This window comes from Pocillopora damicornis, chromosome 3, assembly GCF_964200805.1.
Source record: "Pocillopora damicornis chromosome 3, jaPocDami1.2, whole genome shotgun sequence".
Lineage (NCBI taxonomy): Eukaryota > Metazoa > Cnidaria > Anthozoa > Scleractinia > Pocilloporidae > Pocillopora > Pocillopora damicornis.
In genome coordinates this window covers 28,663,586-28,683,792 of record NC_142672.1, presented here as the reverse complement: position 1 = coordinate 28,683,792, position 20,207 = coordinate 28,663,586, and the positions used below count along the sequence as shown (strand labels likewise).

The 20,207-nt window shown below is 36.5% G+C and overlaps 2 protein-coding genes across 4 annotated transcripts; both read right to left on the bottom strand.

Annotated features, from left to right (window-relative positions):
* Positions 1 to 75: 75 nt before the first annotated feature.
* LOC113666394 (soluble guanylate cyclase 88E) lies at positions 76 to 12,729 on the bottom strand. 2 transcript variants are annotated; one of them, XM_089201840.1, is made up of 10 exons: positions 12,494 to 12,729; positions 4,654 to 5,519; positions 4,282 to 4,535; positions 3,862 to 3,991; positions 3,605 to 3,751; positions 2,983 to 3,129; positions 2,479 to 2,638; positions 1,763 to 1,872; positions 1,411 to 1,500; positions 76 to 1,038 (listed from the first exon to the last, which is right to left on the bottom strand). In XM_089201840.1, the coding sequence occupies exons 2-10, from the start codon at positions 5,446 to 5,448 to the stop codon at positions 982 to 984; spliced, it is 1,890 nt and encodes a 629-aa protein (XP_089057966.1). In that variant the 5' UTR covers positions 5,449 to 5,519; positions 12,494 to 12,729; the 3' UTR covers positions 76 to 981. The 2 variants fall into 2 exon arrangements, with proteins under 2 accessions (XP_089057966.1, XP_027037975.2); XM_027182174.2 differs by lacking the exon at positions 12,494 to 12,729 and adding an exon at positions 9,003 to 9,123.
* A 657-nt stretch (positions 12,730 to 13,386) lies between these two features.
* Positions 13,387 to 20,191, bottom strand: LOC113666434 (arrestin domain-containing protein 3). 2 transcript variants are annotated; one of them, XM_027182220.2, is made up of 5 exons: positions 19,560 to 20,191; positions 17,067 to 17,311; positions 15,986 to 16,193; positions 15,269 to 15,429; positions 13,387 to 14,802 (listed from the first exon to the last, which is right to left on the bottom strand). In XM_027182220.2, exons 1-5 carry the CDS (start codon positions 19,804 to 19,806, stop codon positions 14,383 to 14,385), a joined length of 1,281 nt encoding a protein of 426 aa, XP_027038021.2. In that variant the 5' UTR covers positions 19,807 to 20,191; the 3' UTR covers positions 13,387 to 14,382. The 2 variants fall into 2 exon arrangements, with proteins under 2 accessions (XP_027038021.2, XP_089057967.1); XM_089201841.1 differs by having other exon boundaries at positions 17,067 to 17,263; positions 19,560 to 19,972.
* Positions 20,192 to 20,207: the final 16 nt, after the last annotated feature.

Below are 20,207 nucleotides of genomic sequence, written 5' to 3'. Positions count from 1 at the left end.
AGTAGCACGTGTAGCGCAAAGTTCTGCAGAGAGAGGAGGCACACTGGTGAGAGAAATAAATGAACACATTCTAAATGAGCAAAATTTCTTATTTACCTTGGCCACGATTTACAGTTCTTTTACCTGCGTACATGACATTAGTCCAGTATAAGACAAATGACTTGGGTTAACTGATTGAGTGGAAGTACTCTCTAAAACTGGTTGTTTACTTAAATTCCTTTATAAACAGGCCAGAGAGTTGTCATAACTTAGTATTTATAACCCCAAGTATTTGAAAATATATCGCAAAAATTTCAAAAAGTTCAAAAGTGTAGACTTTATAGAAATCTCTTCAAGAGCTCCTAGTTTTCCCTTTTAAGCGCATCTCGTACCTTCTCCAAATTTTTATAAAAATTCACGGGGGACAGGGCCGTGACTATCTGTATTTTTGAATACGTTAAGTTTGATGTGATGAATGCCCTGTTGTGTTTCGTCTTGATAAATTTTTTATGAAGCAGAGCGCATGAGGCAAAGTGGTAAAGAAACTAAAAGCTATGTTTAGTCTCCCAAATGCCGGAAATTTCTTACATGGTTTTCAATATAGGTACAGGAATAAATGAAGAAATAAGTGAAAGAATCAATGATTCTGCATCAGGCTGTATAAGCCATTAGAAAGCTTACGGCTCATTCCATTTTCTTCCACTAATCCATGGCTCCCTCTCCCATTACAAGCTAAAAATAAGTTGGAGAAAGCATATGTTATCTCCAAAAAGACAAGTTTTAAGGCCTCCTGACCTTCAGTTAAGACGTTGCGATTATCTGAGGAAACATTTTGACGATTTAGTGGTGGATGTAAATGTATTAGGTATCACAAAGTGCGTATAAGCACTTTGACATTGCTATGTACTTAAAATGTGGAATTATGATCATTAGATCGCTATAAGTCCTCCTCTTCTAGATTTCGCACTTATGGTGAAGATTAAAAAAAAAAGCATAAGAATATCATTTTGTGGCGTTATTCCTTCCTGTCAACCAATACGTTCGTGTCTTTCCTTTCCCCTGTTGAACAGATACAAATATCAATCAGGGATTTTGATAACATTGTCGATAGGCGAATGCCGATTGTGTAATAGGCAGCTGCGCCCGGAATATGGTCGAAACCCAAACACGTAAAGGGACTTAAATGGAACCCGTTATGTTAATATGTCTGCATGATAGATTTGGTTCTAGAGAACACTTAAAATGTTTCTCCTCCCCGCCAACCAAAAACGGAAAACGAACAAAGAGGACGACGAAGAACATTGATATCAAGTCTATAAATTTCCTAAGAGAGTTGTGAAAAATCGCTTCGCTGTTTTAGTATTTTACCATTCCTGTTAGCTATTAGTAATATTCATCGCAATCTGAAATGAAGACTTATCACTGCTGCACCTTTAGCTCAACTACTCCTCGAAATTCAATGCGAAAGTCTGTGTTTTCCAAACACTTTCTGGTGGCTTCGCTGATGTGTGCTCTCATTGGCTAAAAAGGGAATAAGCAAAAGCATAAAATGTTTGGATGTGGCTGCTATTGAAGGTGTTGGCCTTTAAAATCATAAATCTTGGCGAATGATATAGTCTGGAATAAAGAGAATCTACATTCTATACAGGGAGGGGAGGGGCGGGGTTATTTAAGATTTACTGATGCCAGTAAGTAAATACTCCAAAGTTTAACTCTCAATGATAGACATGTGTGAGTTTTTTTATATTTTTAGCCCGCACCAGATGCTCTCCCATTTGCTTACCAGAGCAGTGGTTCTTAGCCTCGAGGCTATGTTAACTGTGTCACCAAATAAGCAATACTGAGGTGTCTTCTCACCCACTAGACCAGCCGCCACAGGGCCTGAATGCATACCTGTTACGTAACATAAACAAGACTTGTCACCCAACTAAAAGATCTATAAATTACAAGCTAAATTAATGGAACTACTAGTTTCTATATGCAAAACGAATGAATTGATAAGTATATAAAACAATACGTTTATTATACTTGTCCAACGGGACTTATAAACACTACCTCCTCCCTCCCCCCCCCAAAAAAAAAATGCTACCAGGAAATGGAAACAAAGTACCCTGATTGCTAAAGGTTGCCTTGATACAGTCTCCAGAATGATGTTTGTTTTGAACAGGATATATGAAGCCCTTGAACAAATATCCGGACATCTATTGTTATTCCTCTCTCGCCTTTTTGATTAATTTATAACGAATCTAAGAATTGTACGTAAACACCATGATTATTCGCTCTCGGTGTCCACACGTAAAGGTTGATTCGGGCCTTCTGAAACTATTACACGATAGAGATCCTGAGCTCGTAATCAACATAATGTCGTTTTTCTTCAAGGTAGGTTATAGCTAACGCTTCTCTCTGAAGTTGGAAAAAGTTATAGGAATTCTGTGGCATTTGTGTGTTAACAAGTAAAGTTAGCAAGTGGTTAAAATAGGTAAAATCTACAGAGCTCACCAATAGTTATTGTTACTGGCTTCTGACTGGCAGGGTTCACGATTTCCTTGACAGCTTCCAGCATGTCAAGTGCCATGGCTGATATTGGCTCGGCGTGGCGCACCTTCTTCACTGGAGCACCGCTGACCGTCATGTAAAGGGCATCTCCTAACGTTTCAAACTAAAGGACGGAAACGCTGTAAGCTTATTTTTGCCACTAGGCATATGTCACAACCAAACAACTTGCTTGAGGAGTCTGGCCTAATTTAGAGATATTTTCCTAATTGCATTTTAAGGAACGATATTTCTCATACAATGCAGCAAAGTTATGGAAAAAGTTAAGCTTCAAAAAACGTATTCCAGAAGTAAGTCCATTAATTCCAGATAAAAATGCCTTCAAGGCCCAGTTTTTTACCATCTTCCCGTGACAGCTTGGCAGTACATATATACATCTTGTATTTGAATTGTTTACGCGAACGAATCTAGCTAAGCTGGCACTACTTGAAAACGAATTAAACTCTTCACCTTATAAACATCGTGCTTTTCAGTCAACTTGTCAAAAGATGTGAACATGTTATTTACAAGGTTGACAACCTCCATGGCATCCACTTGAGAACAGATGGCGACAAAGCCGTCCAAGTAACTGAACATGACGGTGACGTTTTCAAAATACTGTGAGAGGAATTCTAGACTTAAATAGTTGAATACACAATAAGAAGGAAATAAATGTCCAAATTCCCATTTCTCTCTTGAAAGTTTGTTTTTCTCTTTTTCCACCTAGGAATAAAAGCTTTGCTGAAACATATAGCTTCGCTGGCAATATGTCACCATTATCAAGAGCAAAATTTTTTAACACATGAAGGAGTTGAAGCAAAATGAACAGTTGCACTGATGTAATTTAAAAAGTTACATCTTTATTTACAGTATATCGTTCTTAGCCGCTCATTCCATGCATTTGACAATAGAAACATGTCACCAAAACCTCATGTTTACGCATCGCTTATTTTTATAATCATCGTGTAAGTGTTTAGAGGCATCTTTCGATAAGCCTCTTTCTGAGGAGGTAAGACATGTCCTTGAAAAACATCTTAATCTTATTTTTTTTTTCGGAAAATTGATGGAATATAGACGTTACGATTAGTCTAACCTCACATGTTTCGACAGCTTTACCCCCCAGCCTCAGTCTGTCAGCGATGGCTTTGGGCATCATTCTATATAGCAACTCTTCGCTCCGCTTTCTCTCTTGCGCCAATTTCTCCATGTTTTCTTCGAGGGCCTTTCCTTTATCAAATTCCTAATTAAGCGAATAAAAAAGGGCATTATTTATTTGAGGCATTTTAAAAGCTTAATCTGTACAAAGAAAGCTTGAAAAGTTCACTTAGCAAGCTTGAATCCTGGACTCACATGGTCTCTTGCCATCTCAAGCTGAGGCAGTGGTTTAATCCCAGATAGTACCATCTCACGAGACGTATCATGCAGTCCAAGGTCGTTCATATACAGACCTATGCGCATCATCTCTTCGACACCCCCAATTCTGCATGTAGAAAAAGAGATTATGGGAAAAAATTGCATTTCAGGAGCGTTAATTGGCCGACGTAAAGATTTTCAAAGCTGACGTTTCGAGCGCTGCCAATCGTTATTCGCTCTGACTAAGGGATAACGCTCGAAACGTCAGCTTTGAAACTCTTTACTGCGGCTAATTTACGTCAACAACTCCGTTAATAATACTTAATTTGGCGTTTCTAAAATATCTTTAAACTCTGAAAAAGTCTTATCAGAAACTTAACGATAAAAGAAAAAAGAAAAAGAACCTTAAAAACTTACAAGGGTGAACAGATGTAAATAATCTTATTCCATGATGGCATGAACTTCATCATACCCCTGAGGTGAAGCTTTGGTTGTTTGGACATCATGGAATCGTACTGTTGCTCATTTTCAGTTGAGACAAAAAGCGGACACTCCATACTGCTGTTTTGAAGTTTAAAAGACGATTGTTGCAGCGTAAAATTTGCTCTTGTCGGACGTCGTAACGTCGGAAGCGAGCAGACCAACTCGAACATCACGTGCCTTGTTGTAAACTAAACCAAACAAGTGAAGAATAAAAACAAATCATTCATGATTTTAAAACAAGAAGACTAACAAGCGTGGAGCTTGAATGGGAAGAAGCCAACATGTGGCCGAAATGAGTCACCTTACCGTGTCCCATGTAAATTCTGCTTTAGGTCTCCTCATTGTGAACGACTCCCTCACGTCGTTGCCTATAATACGATTTCCCACAGTAGAAATGATACCATGTCCTGCCATGTGCACTGTCATATCTCGCGCAATCGCAAAACTAAATGGAAATATATTGAAAAATACTTCAATGCTGACACTGCGTTTGCTGTGAACCGATAAAGGGTCTGAGGCGGGAGGTTTATAGCCAGCGTTTTCGAATCCGAGGCGGTATACCACGTGAGTGGTCGAGTTGGTGACTTCTTTGTTCAGAATTTTGACGTCAACGTCCAAGTTGTAGAACGAGGAAGCAATTTCTTTGACCTGTCCAATGACGTAGTGCATGAAGCCCTTCCGCTTCGAGATGTAATGCAGCGTTAGGCCTGCACTCGTTTCTTCCTCGCAGAAGAAGCTTGGCGACAGCATCTTTTGGTAACCAAACCGCATGTGCTCGTGCAAGTTGTCAATGCCGATTAAAAAATCCCGCAAATGCCGACCGCTTACACGAATTATACGATCGTAGCCGTAGTGACTGAAGAACTTCACAAAACAGCTGCCAAAAAACTGCATAAAATCGTCGCTCGTCATGTCCGTTTCTTCTCCAAGAACTTCCTCACTGGCGTCGGCGATCTTCTGCATCATACTCTCACTGTAGCGTTTGTGAGTTATAAACATATGATCATTTATGCCTGCGCGTTCTCTGATCTTGTCCCATTTTTCTTCACCATATTTTTCGACCAGATAGTACATGACACTCTCCAGAAGCATCCCATACATCTTATATCTACAAGCTTTCTTAAGTCAGCTTCACCAAATTGCTTGAAATAAAGGTCAAGTCGACAATAGGCCTAGATTTATAACAAAAACAAATGTTACCATGGTAGTGCTGTCTTTATAGGAAATAGTTTGATTTTTTTCGGCGCCTGTAAGCGTGTCTTAAATTACTTTCCTGATCCGGGCCAACATCAATATTTAATTCTGATGCCTTTACCGTAAATGCCTCTTTCGACCGGCCCGGAAGCATAGATAAGTACTATGCGAAATGTGGGGAAAACCAGAGGCGGAAAAGCTGGTAGTGTTACCTTTTTTTTTCTTTTACTTATAGAATAATAATCTCCTCCCCAAGTTTTAGAAAAAATCATTTCCTAAGTAACAGTTTGACATCATCCAAGTTACTAATTATATAGTTGACTGGGATCTCAAAGAAACTTTCGGTTAATAATTAATTAATGTGTGTTCCATTTCACTTTACAAAATTTACTGAATAAAAATAACCAACGTTCGAGTTAATTGGTCGCGTCGACATATACCAAAAATTAGCGAAATAAATGTTTAAAAAGAAAGTCAAGCAAACGTTCTAAATAAGCTGAATAAAAATAGAATAAAATAAGCTGTGAAACTCTCTGTTTTGAAACTTGAAAGTCATAAAGCCCTGATCGTTCTTGCCTATGCTCAACATTTCCAATGAAATTTCAACTACACTTAAATTTCATCAATTATTTAAGGCAGTGCATTGATATTAGCAATCTTCTTAGCCAGTAATAGACAAATAGTCTATAAACCGAAACAGTACACTACAACAAAACCGAACCGTTCTTCTTGGAAATTTCAGGCGGAAAGGTGTTAACGGCAATTGCGAAGTCAACATAAGGGACAGAAGAGCATAATTGACAGAGCTTTTCATGTTTTGGTCGTAAGAACCTATTGACAGTAGTGTTGATCATGTTTACTTGATGTTAACAGAAAAAAAGGTAACGCCACCAGCATAGCCGCTTCTGGTTTTCCCCACATTTCGCTCGGTGCTTATCTATGCTTCTGGGCAGGTCGAAAGAGGCATATAAGGAAAAGTAACTTGCCGAAATAAACTATTACCAATCGTTTAAGAGTCCACGCCGTGCGCCCGCAAACTGATTCCACCTAACGTCCATTTGTCTTTGATGCAAAGGAGCCTAATGATGTTGAGGTGGATAACGGGAACCCATGTTTTTACCTTCAGCTATTTCCTCTTCCACGTGAGTAAGAATTGACTCAAATAAAACACCTTTAATTTCGATATTGCCTCGCAAATAGTTTTTAAGGGAAAAAGATATGAAATTGTAAAACATTTACCAGGCACATAACGAGAAAAAATTGACTCGTATGTGCTTGATTTACACTATGTACATATGTCTGAAAGATCTTGAGAACCACATTTCACTCTAAAAACTACAAACTACAGTTGAAAACATTTCCCTCGGGCAAAAGACTTGATCATGGCTATGAACTTTCACAATTTAAAATCGTGTTTGTTACAGATAAGAATAAAGCACTTGGGTTGTTATGAAAGCATTTATGCGACCAGTAATGATAGCATAAGACGTAAAAATGAAAAATTCCTCAATCAGTTTGTAAGTGGTTAACAATATTTTCTTCGAAAGGCCAAGGGTCATTATTGGTTGTCAATCAAGTTTCAATCAAGTCGAAAGAATGGGCTGTCCGTTATCCAGGATCGACCATTTCAATACTATTCGTAAAACATAATGCCATATGACAGAAATGGAAATTACGACACAGAGGTTATATGTGACACTGTCAAGATACACAGTTACTAGCCGGGTATCACTAATGTCAAAAAATTTTTCAAGAGTATGATGAATGAGTTCTCACAACCATTTCCGATGATTTTTTCCCTCGTTTTCTTATCGACGATTTGCCTTTCTGTTATTGCAGAACGCAGTATCATTATCATTCAGATTAAGTTAAAATTGTACAAAATATAGATGAATAAATAAAATAAAAAAAGAATAAAATGACTTCCGAAACGATAATTTCATCTCAGGTGATACACCGTGGCACGTTGAGTTAAACAACGGATTCAGAATGTGAAATTTTATTCCGCCCGCTTGGCAAAGTCCGAACATGAATCTATTGAGTCTGCAGGATTTTATCGGCTTCTAGTTAAATTTATTCTTATTGAATATAAATAATAGGGAACATCATGATCTGAAATAGTCTCTATGAGAACCCTTCCTCACCACGAGTAATAACAACATACGCAAACATACATCATCTACATCGTTAAAAAATCGAGTTGATGTCGGAGCGAAAAAAAAAATATATATGATTCAGTATAAACATATAGATCTATCGACGATGATTTTTATGAGACAATAAATTATTTTTATAAAATCAACATTGTGTGTAGTAGTTAGTTAGTGGTTGAGAAAAAAAGTATCGGTGCATGCTTTGTCCTTAGAATTTGTCATTTGGTTAATTTAGCGGAATAAATATTGAAATATATCAAAGAAATTTCTTTAATCAGTACAAACTCCCGTTATTTTGAAAAAAAAGAAAGAGAAAACGGATTACTTTAAGAGAGAATCTTCGTGGAACTAGGCACGTTCTCTGATGTGTAATTTATATTCGGGTTAAGTAAAAAGTCTTCCCATCTCATTTAGCTCTATGAGGAGTCAAAGTTTCCAAGATTCTTCTTCAATCATTTTAAGATATGATTCTTTATTTCGAAGTTTCCAAATTTAACCTATTCTTCAACAGATGTTTTCAGTGATTTCAGTCGCATGGCTGATCCGTTGAATGAGACAAACTACTGAAATGGTCGATGGAACTAAGCTGGCATCGCGCAGTTCAAAGAAACGACACATACATGATAAATCCATTTTTCACACATAAAAATATCTTTAAGCATTACAACGATTTCCGACTAATTCTTCCCATATATATTTATTGTATGGTATCCATTATCCTGATGAATGATATTTCATGTAGATCTGCAGTGGTCTTTGATGTTAAGTTAGCTTTGTTATCCACCATTCCTGGCTAACAAGATTGGCTCAGGTTCGTTAACACAGTTCGCGTTATTTCGCTTATCATTTTCTCCGGTTTATCTTTAAACTTTTAACAATGGAAATGCATAAATGAACTAAACAACGAAGATTTAATTAAATTTACATTTTTTTTTTCTCGAAGATAGCTGAGAGAAATCACATTGATTACCTAATTTTAGAGAAATTAACGAAGCTGATTTCCCGTCAAGGTGTTTCAGTTTTGATAAGTCGTTGTAGCAAATATGTAGCCAAAGTATTACCATTCAAAGCCGTAAAATCTCAATTTAGAAGCCTCATCTTATGGAGAATATTGCTTAAACTTTTTGCTAGAATTTTAGTCTCGTGTGATATTCCGCTTGGGAACATTAATTCTCGGAACAGAAGTTAATTTCTTTACCCGAAATACCAATAATTCGTTGTACTTTCCAAAAAAATATGCTTTAACTTTGAGACTTAAAATCTACTGCTCTAAAATCTGCTGAATAAATATAAGTAAATTATACTTACGCATGTCTTGAAAGAGAAACTGAAGGGTTGTAGTAGTTTTCTTCGCTGTAGCTGTCTTAGAAGTCGTGCCACCCCAACTTTTGTACTCTGCGCTTACAGTCATTTATTATTTATATAAAAAACAGTGACTGACTGTGCCAGTGAACGTTACTCCATATTGTTGACTTTGGCGAATTAAAATTGGCGAATGGAGCTAAGGTAATTAACAATCTCTTTGAAATGTCAAAACATCTATGTACACAGAATCCACATGAGTCGCGGTGAGTTAGATTACTTCTCCCGCTTAAAGCCGCTTTTTGTTTCAAATTTCTCGTTTCCTTCCACAAGGCTGAATAATTTATTATTATTTCGACTTTCTTAGTAACAAAGGTATGGGGGAAAAATCTTGTTTTTAATATGAAAATAACAACGTATCCAGTTATTATCTCATGTAAACCGAAAGACACTACCTGAGATTTGATATCACGAATTCTAGTTTAACCATATCACAAAGTTAACGCACAAATTAATTCCTCGAATTTGCCCCACATTTCACATTTTGGTAAAATTGACGGCACTTCCTAATTAAAAACAGGAGTTAAGTAAATATGACCCCCGTCCGCCTTTAGGGTAATTCAATTAGATCAAACAGCTTTCTGAATAATATTTGCTAGCTTTCAGTGGATCCTTTCTCTAGTGGACGGCGAAAACCCCATGGCGACGAGTTTATTACTTTCTTTTATTCGGCTTTACGATTTTTTTTCTTAATTTCATCCTTTTTGTTTTTCTGACTATGTTATGGGCAATATATCTGAAAGAGTCTCTGAGAAAAATTCTAAGTTATTATACAAGTGATTTTGTGACATTTCCAAATTTAATCATCGTCTTTTTTTTCTTTTTTTTTCCCGTTTTCTGTTCAAGCAAGAATAAGAAAAACGATGCAAAATCTTTAAGGGAAAACTGCTGTCCTGGGCTGAAAATTAAGAAAACAATTAAAGGGAAGGCTCAGATTTTTAAGGCTATATGAGAGGGCTTCGGTTAAGGGATTTGATGCCCTATACTTATAAAATTGCAAAATTCATTTCATTGGCTTCAGACACTAGTGTTCGATTTTAGACACTTGCGGCCGAATTAAGACACTAGTCTCCGATAGTAGACACTAATCTCTGTATCTAGACACTGGTGTCTGGTTCTAGACTCTAGTGTCCAATTTTAGACCCTTGAGTCTGATTTTGGGCACTTGTCCCATCTTTGGCACTAGTAATCGATTTAAGACACTATCATCCGATTTTGGACAGTAGTGCCTGTTTCAGGTACTGGTGTCCGGTTTTAGACACTAGTTTCCAATTTAGACAAAAGAATCTGATTATTGAAACTTGTGTCCGCTATTAGACACCAATGTCCGATTTTATCTGCCAGTGTCTGATTTTGGACAAAACAGTCTGACTTTGGACATTAGAGAGCTGTTTCAGATAGAACTGTCCGACACTTGAACACTAGTGTCTAATTTTAGACGCCAATGCCCGATTTTAGACATTAATGTCGGTTTTTGGACACTAGAATCCGATTTTAGACACTATTGTCCAAGTTTAGGTACTAGAACCCAAGTTTTTGACACTAGTACCTAGTTTTAGAGACTAAAGTATGTTTTTGGGCACTATTGTCCGATTTTAGACATTGGTGTGCCGTTTTAAACACTGATGTCTGGCTTATAACAGATTTAGACACCAAAGTACGATTGTAAAACCTAGTGTCCAATTTTAGACACCTTTGTCCGATTTTAGAAACTAGTGTCCGATTTTAGCCACTTAAGTCTGATTTTGAACACCAATGTTTGATTTTAAACATTAGACACTTATGTCCTATGTTTAATCCTTGTGTCCGATTTTAGGCGGTAGTGTCTGACTTAAGACATTGGTGTCTGTTTTTTAGGCACTGTTGTCCTATTTTAGAAACCAGTATCCGATTAAATATGCTTGTGTCCTAACTCCGATTTTGGAAGTGCCCTAATTTAGGATTTTGGACACAAGTTTTATAACTTACGTTTTTGGACGTTAGATTTTAGTAACTTGTGTCCTATTTTAGACATTACGCTCGATTTTAACCACAAGTGTACAATTTTAGACCCTAGTAGCCGATTTTGTATACTGATTTTCGATATTGGACACTAATTTAGTGTCAGATTTAGACACTAGGGTCCGATTTTATGCACAATGTCGCATGATCTTGCATGATCTATTACATGATGCAGGGAATACCATATGTGATATCAACTTGAAGCTGATTCGTAACCCTTCAGTCGTTTGATGCAATCGAACAAGTCTTATTTGCTCGTTTGCTATATATATATTCACCGCTTGGATTTTAATGATGAAACATCCATCGAGCTTTCGAAAATGGTTTGTTCCATATTAATGACGATTATAGGAAATTATAATTTTCTAAACTAAATCTGAAAGCTCGTCGACTTTGTCTGTATATCTCTCCCTAGGGGAGTGTCTTAAATGAGATGGATTCTACTTTCTGGTTTAACAGCATGGATTATTATAAGATGCGTGCAAATGAAGAAGTATTGGATGAGTGTGAAAAAAATCGAAAGGTAATGCTCATTGGTTTCGACTCATTTGTATTTGTTCGGACTTACTTTCGATAACTTGTTTTGTTTTCCAAAAGGGTGGAGAAAGAGATTCGAACTACGTCGAGAGACGAATGCGTTTTAAATATAAAATGAGTTACTCAGAATAATGGTTTTTGCGTTGGCAGATGGTCGATTCAGTCAGTTCAAAATGGTATCAAACCCAGATCATCAAGGATAAATCAAATATTTCAAAGATATCTTTAGTTGAGAGAGTTAATGGGAAATATTAACAAAATCGAAATAAACAAAAAAAGAAAGAAGTGAATTTCTATTCGTCCCACTTGGCGTTTTGACATGATTTTATTTTGCCTATCAAAGGCTTAACAAAAACAGAAATTCTAATTTTTGATCGAAGTGTTTCAGAAGGCGAAGGAAAAGTGTTTAAGAAATACAATTGGTATTTTAAAAATACATCCTTCGAATCTGACTGAGTTAATTTAGATGTGGTTTTCCTCGTTTTAAAAGTACTCTAGGAGATGGCTGTGTGATGACCTATTCAAACCATAAAATTTCCAACCGCTGAATTTGTTGTTATATCGAGAAGGCTGTTTATACGGCTGCCCACGGAGCAAATTAATCATTTTCTTTTTGCCAGCCGTTTAGGCGTTATGTGAAGATAATATTTAGTGGCTGGGAAAGGGAAGTCACTTGTCTTCTTCTCCATTGGATTTATTTCCGGATTTTATGAAAAGAAATCGAGATAAGATTTTGATTTTGCCGCAAGAAAATCTAATGATCATTTTCTTAAAGGCTAGCCATAAGCAGGAAGTCGCGAATGTTTATAAGCTGCTCTGTTGTAAAACTCCCTGAATATTTTTCGATGTGTTTCTTTCGTAAATTTTAAATTGTAATTATCTTTTTTCATACTACTCACCTCCAATGTCTTTCAGATACGCTTGAGGAAATTCATAAGGTGTTTGCGCTTCTACGCTTTGACTTTTAAGTTGATCTTTTAAAAATAATCTGCGAATGTAAATCTCTCTCTTTTTTTGTTTCTTTTCCTTATTATAATGAGCATCATATTGATATGTCTCTTATCACAGTTAAATTCATGATTCATGAATTTATGACTTAATCTAGCAAAATGAATTGATCTCGAGATTTATAAGATGTGCCTCGACATTCTCGTCTCTTAAAGAAAAATTAATAATAGAACTATCACGATAGTAAAGGGGAATTGTCATATTTTGACAAGTTCCGGGCTAAAAGGCCAAATTGAGAGTTTTGAGTGCACTTTTACTTGTTGCCGCTTTGCGATTTTAATTTAGAGTTTGCATTGCTGTATTCGTATAAGATAGTCATCATCCAAAGAACAGCTGGAGACAGTTAAGGAAAAATTTAAAATTATTTCAGATGGATATCATATTTCTGACAATTTAGCATGCTTTTCCAGTTGTTTTCTAAATGTTACCAGGCATGTTGTTTCTCTGGGGTCGTGATTAGGGTGTGGATGAAAATGACAGAAATCAAATTAAAAACAAATAAACAAACAAGCAAAACAGGAATAATGATTATTATACTTACAATAAAGATAATAGTGAACATAATAACGATCATCATGAAATAACGATAGTAATAATAATAATAATAAAAATGATAATGCTAATAACGAAAATAATGATAATGAATAAGAAACAGGAAAGTATCACGCACAGTCGGTTGGGCATCATCGTGGTCTTTTCGTTTAGTTTCACCTGTTTTATATGCCCTATGAAGCACTTAAGAGAGGAGCGAATTTCTGGCTCAGAAACTCAGTGAACAAAAGAGTTAAGAAAAAAACAGAGTTTTATTATATTTCCATTTTCAAACTTTCAGTACAATTAATACAATTTAAATTGTGTTTCGTTATCTTATTAGAATTTAATTACTATCACTAAAAGTTATTAAATGTATCGTTGAAAACCGCCATGCATTATTGATATTAAAACCCGCTTCAACAATTGTTTATTTACAATATGTACTGAATGTTACGTTCTTGAATTACCAGATATATGACAAATTTTGTAAATAAGTTCATGAATGTTTTACAGTCAGCAGTGTGTTGAGAACATTAAAAGATTGTTGTCTTTTATTGAGCACATTCTTTGAAATGGTCTATAGATAAATGTACGTCATTATAAACAAATTGCTGATCAGCAAAATAAAAATTATCTCCCTTTTTTAAATATATGAAATATCATATTAACCACAATTATATCGACCAAAAAATCTGAACTCTTTTACATATCAAATTCATTTTCTAATTAATAAACCCAAAATACCAAATTTCAAAGACAAAAATATGCCGCGATCCCGCTTAAATTTCATTCTACAGCATGGCACCCACCTCCAACGTGGCATTTCACAGGGTAGCAAATGTAGATAAATTATCTACCAGGTAATCTGAAATCTTTTGATCACTATCTTTATCTTTTTCATCTATTTAATTGTTTCTAAACCCTGCCCTATCAAGGATCTGAAAAGATTGTTCTGCCTTCTAATTCAGTTGATAGGAGATATAAGACAATAATGACTTTGTCACTCATGTTTCCGATACTTTAGGTTTACACAAACACCTTGAAAAATTCCTTTGGCTTTGGCTGATCTTTGGATTGTATTTCCCATTCCAATGTTTGGACTTACCAGTTGCCAATTCATATATTTCCATTCCTCAGTTATACTTTCTATATTTCCAGAAGGGTGCCGTTTCACGAAATTTTTCTTGTTTCAAAATAACCTTCAGATCTGACTGTGGTTTTTATCAGTAATATCTCTCATAATCATTCAAACTACACTCACCAGTTTAACTCGACCGTTACGAGCTACATTTGAATTCTCAGTATAGTGGCCAATCGAAACTTTCCCTCTTGGAATTTTCCCGTTTCTAGAATTATAGACATTTGCAATATCTGTAAAGGTGCCTTCATAGCTTCCCACAGACCTGAACGTTGGACTGAAGACGTATTGATCATTTTCGTCCTCTCTGAAGTACTCTGACTTTGAACTATTAAGTCCCCCCATCAGAGAGGTATTTCCTGTGATACAGAAGAAGGTTCCTTTTCGTCGTTTTGGTTTCTGGGACGTCATGTTCGCCTGTGTGCTCAGCTGAGCCAGCATTTCTGACTGGTCATCTGAACACGCAATAACAACGGGTATTTCAAGGTAGCCGTCTTTTGACAGCTTTCCTTTAACTTTCGCTTTGATCTACAAAAAAAATTTATTTGTCAAAAATGTTACTGTATCTTTGTCAATATATACATTTACTTCACTGCATGATTTCTCACTTAAAATGGGAAATATGCTATGAGCCGCAAATACCTCAGTTACAATTGAAATCAAGATATAACACCAAGTGCTCCAAAATTTGAGTTCGGAGATCTGAGTTCGAGTCTTTTCTCAGAAAATTGCGTCTTTTTCTTAGGAATGACACCTTACTTTAATTGTGCCAACTAAATTTTCTAGTCGCAACCTGCAAATTCTCAGAGCAATTTGACAAAATGTCATTAGGTGACCCTACGATGGGCGAGCATCATGTCGGGAGGAAGTAGCATTATTTTGAGTGTCTTCCTGCTTTCAAGGAATTCGAGGTAAAATCCCGCAAAATGAATGGGTCCTCTGGCTCGTGGGCTAACTTTACCTTGACTTTAACGAAAGGAAATAAATTACTTACCAAAATGAAATAAAGGACTGCCATGCATTTGCACGATATCAGAGTGGGGTAGGTCTTTGGTGGAATTGCAAGTGATATATTGGGAAAATCTTGTTCCCACCCGCTAAGAACTCCTTGTTTTCTTACGTAACATACTGTTTGGTCATTGAATGTTTTACCACCTGAAAAAGGAAACAAAAAGGAAAGAAATAAGAGAAGAAAATGGAAAACGGCTAGGAAAACAAGCAAAAGTTAGCAACAGATCTCCCGGGGTTTCATTGCCAGGTGTTGTGCCTTATTACACTTTCGATTCAAATATTTGTTCAATTCAGAGGCCACCAAAGCTTTCTGCAGTGTAAATAAAACTCATTAAGGTAAGGTGATAATCGCCTTGATCTCACTGCCTGTGAGGCCGGCCGTAATGAATGACGTTTCACCTTTCCTCTTGGCAGTCATTTAGACAAATAAGAACTGAAGTGTGAAAGTCCTTTGTCCAGCATGTTTTTTCCTTTAACGCTTTGTCTTGAGGGGTTTTGCTGGGTTACCCTTACAATTTCTTAGATACCAGCATCTGCATCACCCCTTTTGCAGCATGGGTACAACTTGCCCAAGAAATATCGGATCTGCTCTCTTATCTGGATCTCTTGGAGCGAAATGCAGTTCTGGTTTTTTTCAATTAATTCCGCACGCCTAACACACCCTAAGCCCCCTACCCTTAACTTTAAAGTTCAGTTTTACCTTCGACACCCACAAACAGTACTCGTTGAATGAGAGACATTTCAGTGTAAGCTACATTACGAGATGTCTCATTTGCAACCAGGACAGAGATGTTAATATCATCTCCTTGTTTAAAACCACCTCGGTCGATCTCTGCTCTAATTACCAACGTCCCGGAAGCCATACAAGACCATCCTAAAGTTCGTGAGTCTTCCTCGATCACAGGGTCCTGTCGTGAAGTAGAAACAAAATCATTCATCAAATGGATTGATATACTCTTCTTGCCTGGCAATTTTTTAAGCTTCATTCTGCTTTTAACTTAAAAACTACGAGTATTTTCTAACTAATTAATTTTAGTTCGGGCCGTCCGTTAACCTTCCTTTCCACTATTCTAAAGTACTTAGACAATCATTATAACTGTAGTTTAGTTAGAGGATAAATTAAGTTCAATTACCACTTTATTACATCTATTTTGAAATCGCAAAATTCAATCACTCAATACAATTTTTTTTAGTCTATACAAATATCTTACTGATTTAGTTTATTGAGCTGGCTTGCGAAAAATTTCAAAAGGTTTCTCTCATATTTCTACAAACTGATTGATTTCTTTAGACAAGCCCAAATTTAATTGGACTTTCTTAGTAAAGCTATCTCCTTGGCTGGGGAAAAGATGCGATTCAAAGCGTAAAATGGTACGATTTGTGAATAAGTCGCACCGTTGGGAGCCAATCACATTGAAAGCATCTCAGGCCATTTCAAAATGGATGTAATAAACCCTTTAACTCGTACGAGTGACCGGTATCTTATCTCCTTTTAGTATAACTGCTGAATTAAACACAAAAGTCATGAAAATAAAATAAAGGAAATGACTGTTAACTTAAGAAGGGTTAAGGATAATCCCAATCATGCAACATAAATTCATAGCTTTTCTCGCTCACTTTAGGAAGAATGTTTAAAATTTGTATATGGTGATAATGGGTTTAAATTACAATCCGAAGTATGGATAGAATTTTTTTAATTTGCCGGGTGAAGAACCCGAAATGATTTTATTATCCACTAGCCTTTTATATTACATTAATTTTCAACATCAACTCCTACTCACCGATACATCTTCAAAGTCCTCAAGCGCCACGTAATCACCAATCAGAAACTGTGCTGGCTTCGTCTTGATTTTTTTCTTACCCAGACCTCTTTCAATGACTGCTCGCGCCCAGTATCGTATGTTGCCGTGGCGACCCTCAAAAGACGTAGGAAGATACTTGTCGGGAATGACAAATTTGAACGAGAACCGGTAACTTCCTTGCGAAATGAAAGTAGGAGAGTTCATACCATTTTTCTTATTCTTTCCTGTAAATTGAGCCATGACAGGTGGCTTTAGTAGGCGCTTTACTATACAAACAAGAATTCACGATTATGCATTTTTATACAAGCCACTGTCTATGTGTATTACATCTATTACATGTGTATTACATGTGTCAGGCTATGCATGACCGCCAGTCGGTCAACTGATGGTAAAGATGTGGAGAAATGGTTCTGCTCCACTCTCTCGAATAAGGTAAGATTGCAGTTGCTATGACGGTACTGTCATTCATAATTACCTAATACATTGCGTGCGTTGCGTTTTAGAAATGCTACCTGAAACTACTCCGCCCACAAACGTACGTAGCGTAGTATTTGCCTATGATTAAACTGATCATATATCTCGTTGCCAAACAAGATGAGTGCATAAGAGCCATGTTTTGATCATACTTCAAGTCCAAGAGTTGGGAAAAAAACAGGATATATTGTGTATTTTGTTCAATTTGTCCAGTTTATTTTTGTTTGTCCCCTCTGTTTTGTTTTGTTCTGTTTTGTTTTCTTGCCTTTCTTTTGTTGGTTTGGTTTAAGAAAAATTGAGATGGGTAGAATTAACCTATAAAAGACAAAAATTGCTATGGCAGGAAGCGATCGAAAAGGTTTTAAAAAACAAGCTCAAAAATTGTAACATAATATATCAAGTCCTACAAAACTCGAAAGAAGCATTAGCTAAGATGCGGAGCTAATGTAAGATGCTTGTTCCTTCTGATCTGACTGTAGTTCGTTTTCTTACACACCAGCTCAAAAAAAGCTAATACTTTCTTAATGTGCAAATTCTTCATCAGCTTTCTCGCTAAAAACTTCAAGCAGCCATATGGATTCAAAGTGGTCACCTGCCACACTCCAGTAAACCGAAGAACAATTCAGTCAACATGTATTGAATAGAATAGAGTTGAATAGAGTGGCTGATAGGTAATATTTACCCTTGGTAGATGGTCACGTCAATTCTTACCGTAAATACACGAAATAAAAGTCTAATCATTCAAGAAAAGAAATTTTGGTTTTCCCTTTATTTGACGTTTCTCTCGGTTTGCATAGCAGAATCATTCAAGGAATTTCAATGATTGTATTCGCGAGAACATAATGAAACACGTATGCAAATCACGAACTACCTAAGGTAAAGATGTTCACTAACAAGCAAAGGATGTGGGAAAGGCTCTAATAGACGGATTCAATTTTTTGGTCGCTGTAACCTTACACGAGTCATAAGATTAAGCAAACCTCGGTTTTACGTGAAATAAATATATCAGATTCTGCCGAGTAATATTGCCTAGTGGGAATCAATCAATACTTGGCTTTTTGTTTTGAAAACAACATGCACCTTGTATGAAAGCTAACGCCAGGCACAACAGATTTTCAACGCTTACGACATTATTAAGCCGCTGTATGAAGTAGCCGACTCAGGTCGGAAACCTCACCTAGACATGCACAGTGATTCTGCACGAGAATATCAGACATCAACATTGTTATTTATAGAATCAATGCTTTATGCAAAATACTCTTTCTGTTTTCAAAATTACGAAGGATCTTTGCTTTGTAATGAAGTATTCTCTTCAGCTACCATGGATGAGCAGACTTTGATAAGGAAAAACCAGAGTTTTGCGTCTTAACTTGAAAACATGATGTGCTCACAGATCTCAATTCATGCGTAAAATAATTTTAAAATTATCTATTCCAGGCTTGCGTTTATACCCCTAGAAAGCTTGTAAGCAATAGCTATACTGTTTCCTACTGTTCATGGGCAATTTGCGCTTTTTTGTGAGTAAATGAGATAGTTTCACACCGAATTAGGTCCCTTTCAACGTTTATTTATTCATTTTTTTTTTAGTGGATGTTTGATTCTTCAATTACTACTTTGTAGTATTGCCCTATTCATAACTCTGCAGTGAATGTTATGAAAAAAAAATGTGTAACTGAAAAAAATTAGGAAATTGAACTTTTGCATCTATGAAATATTGATCCACTCAAAAGATAAATAAAACATATACGTCCTGCTGATGCTGTTTAGGGGTTTTCGTGTTTGGCGGTTTCATCTATTCTCAGCGAGTTGCAGAATGAGTGAAATGATTTTAAAATTTGCATAAGTATTTCACACCAACACTGAATCAGATACTTTTGTATCTAACCATGATCAGATAATTAAAAATATTTTCGATAAGAAATCAGTGGTTGATCATATCCCAGATCAGAATTTGCATATGACATTTAATAAAAGCTAATTAACAAAAACTAAACTCACCTTCGCCTAAAATCACCGCCATCGTGCTGAAGAATCGTTCTCGGTTGTAATGGTAGCGAGTGTGACTGCCTGAATATTCAGGCCAGTTCACATAAGCTTCACCACGGCATTCTAGTCGCAATTCCTTGATCTTCGAATGTTCTTTTAGGTGCAATTTAATCCGACCGCTAACAGTCTCGCCAGGATAAAACACGCGATTCGGTTGGTCGAGTTGAACTTCAAATATTTCAATTGCATTTGAAGCCATGATAAGCTGGTAGTGAAAACACTGCACTGAAAATCGCAGTTGAAACGAATATACAGATGTTAATAACCAAGAGGTTCAGACTTCACCATTCTTCATTCCAAGCACCTGTTAAGAGCATACTATGTCTGGATCAACACACCTTTTTTGTGTTTTACCGTCGATGGCCAAAGTCAAGAATGTTAATGAGACCATTTATAGAATGGTCTAATATGCTTCAGCTTTTAGTAATATGACAGGCACTAATTGTCTGCGATCACTTTCTCCGGTGCAAGCTCACCAACGTGGTGGTAATTTTCCGTCGCGTCTAGATACCACTGATGGCCAAAATATAATTCATACAAGGAAGCTGGCTTTGTGACCTCTGTATTTTAGTCAGGATTAACTTATTTCAAATACGTTTT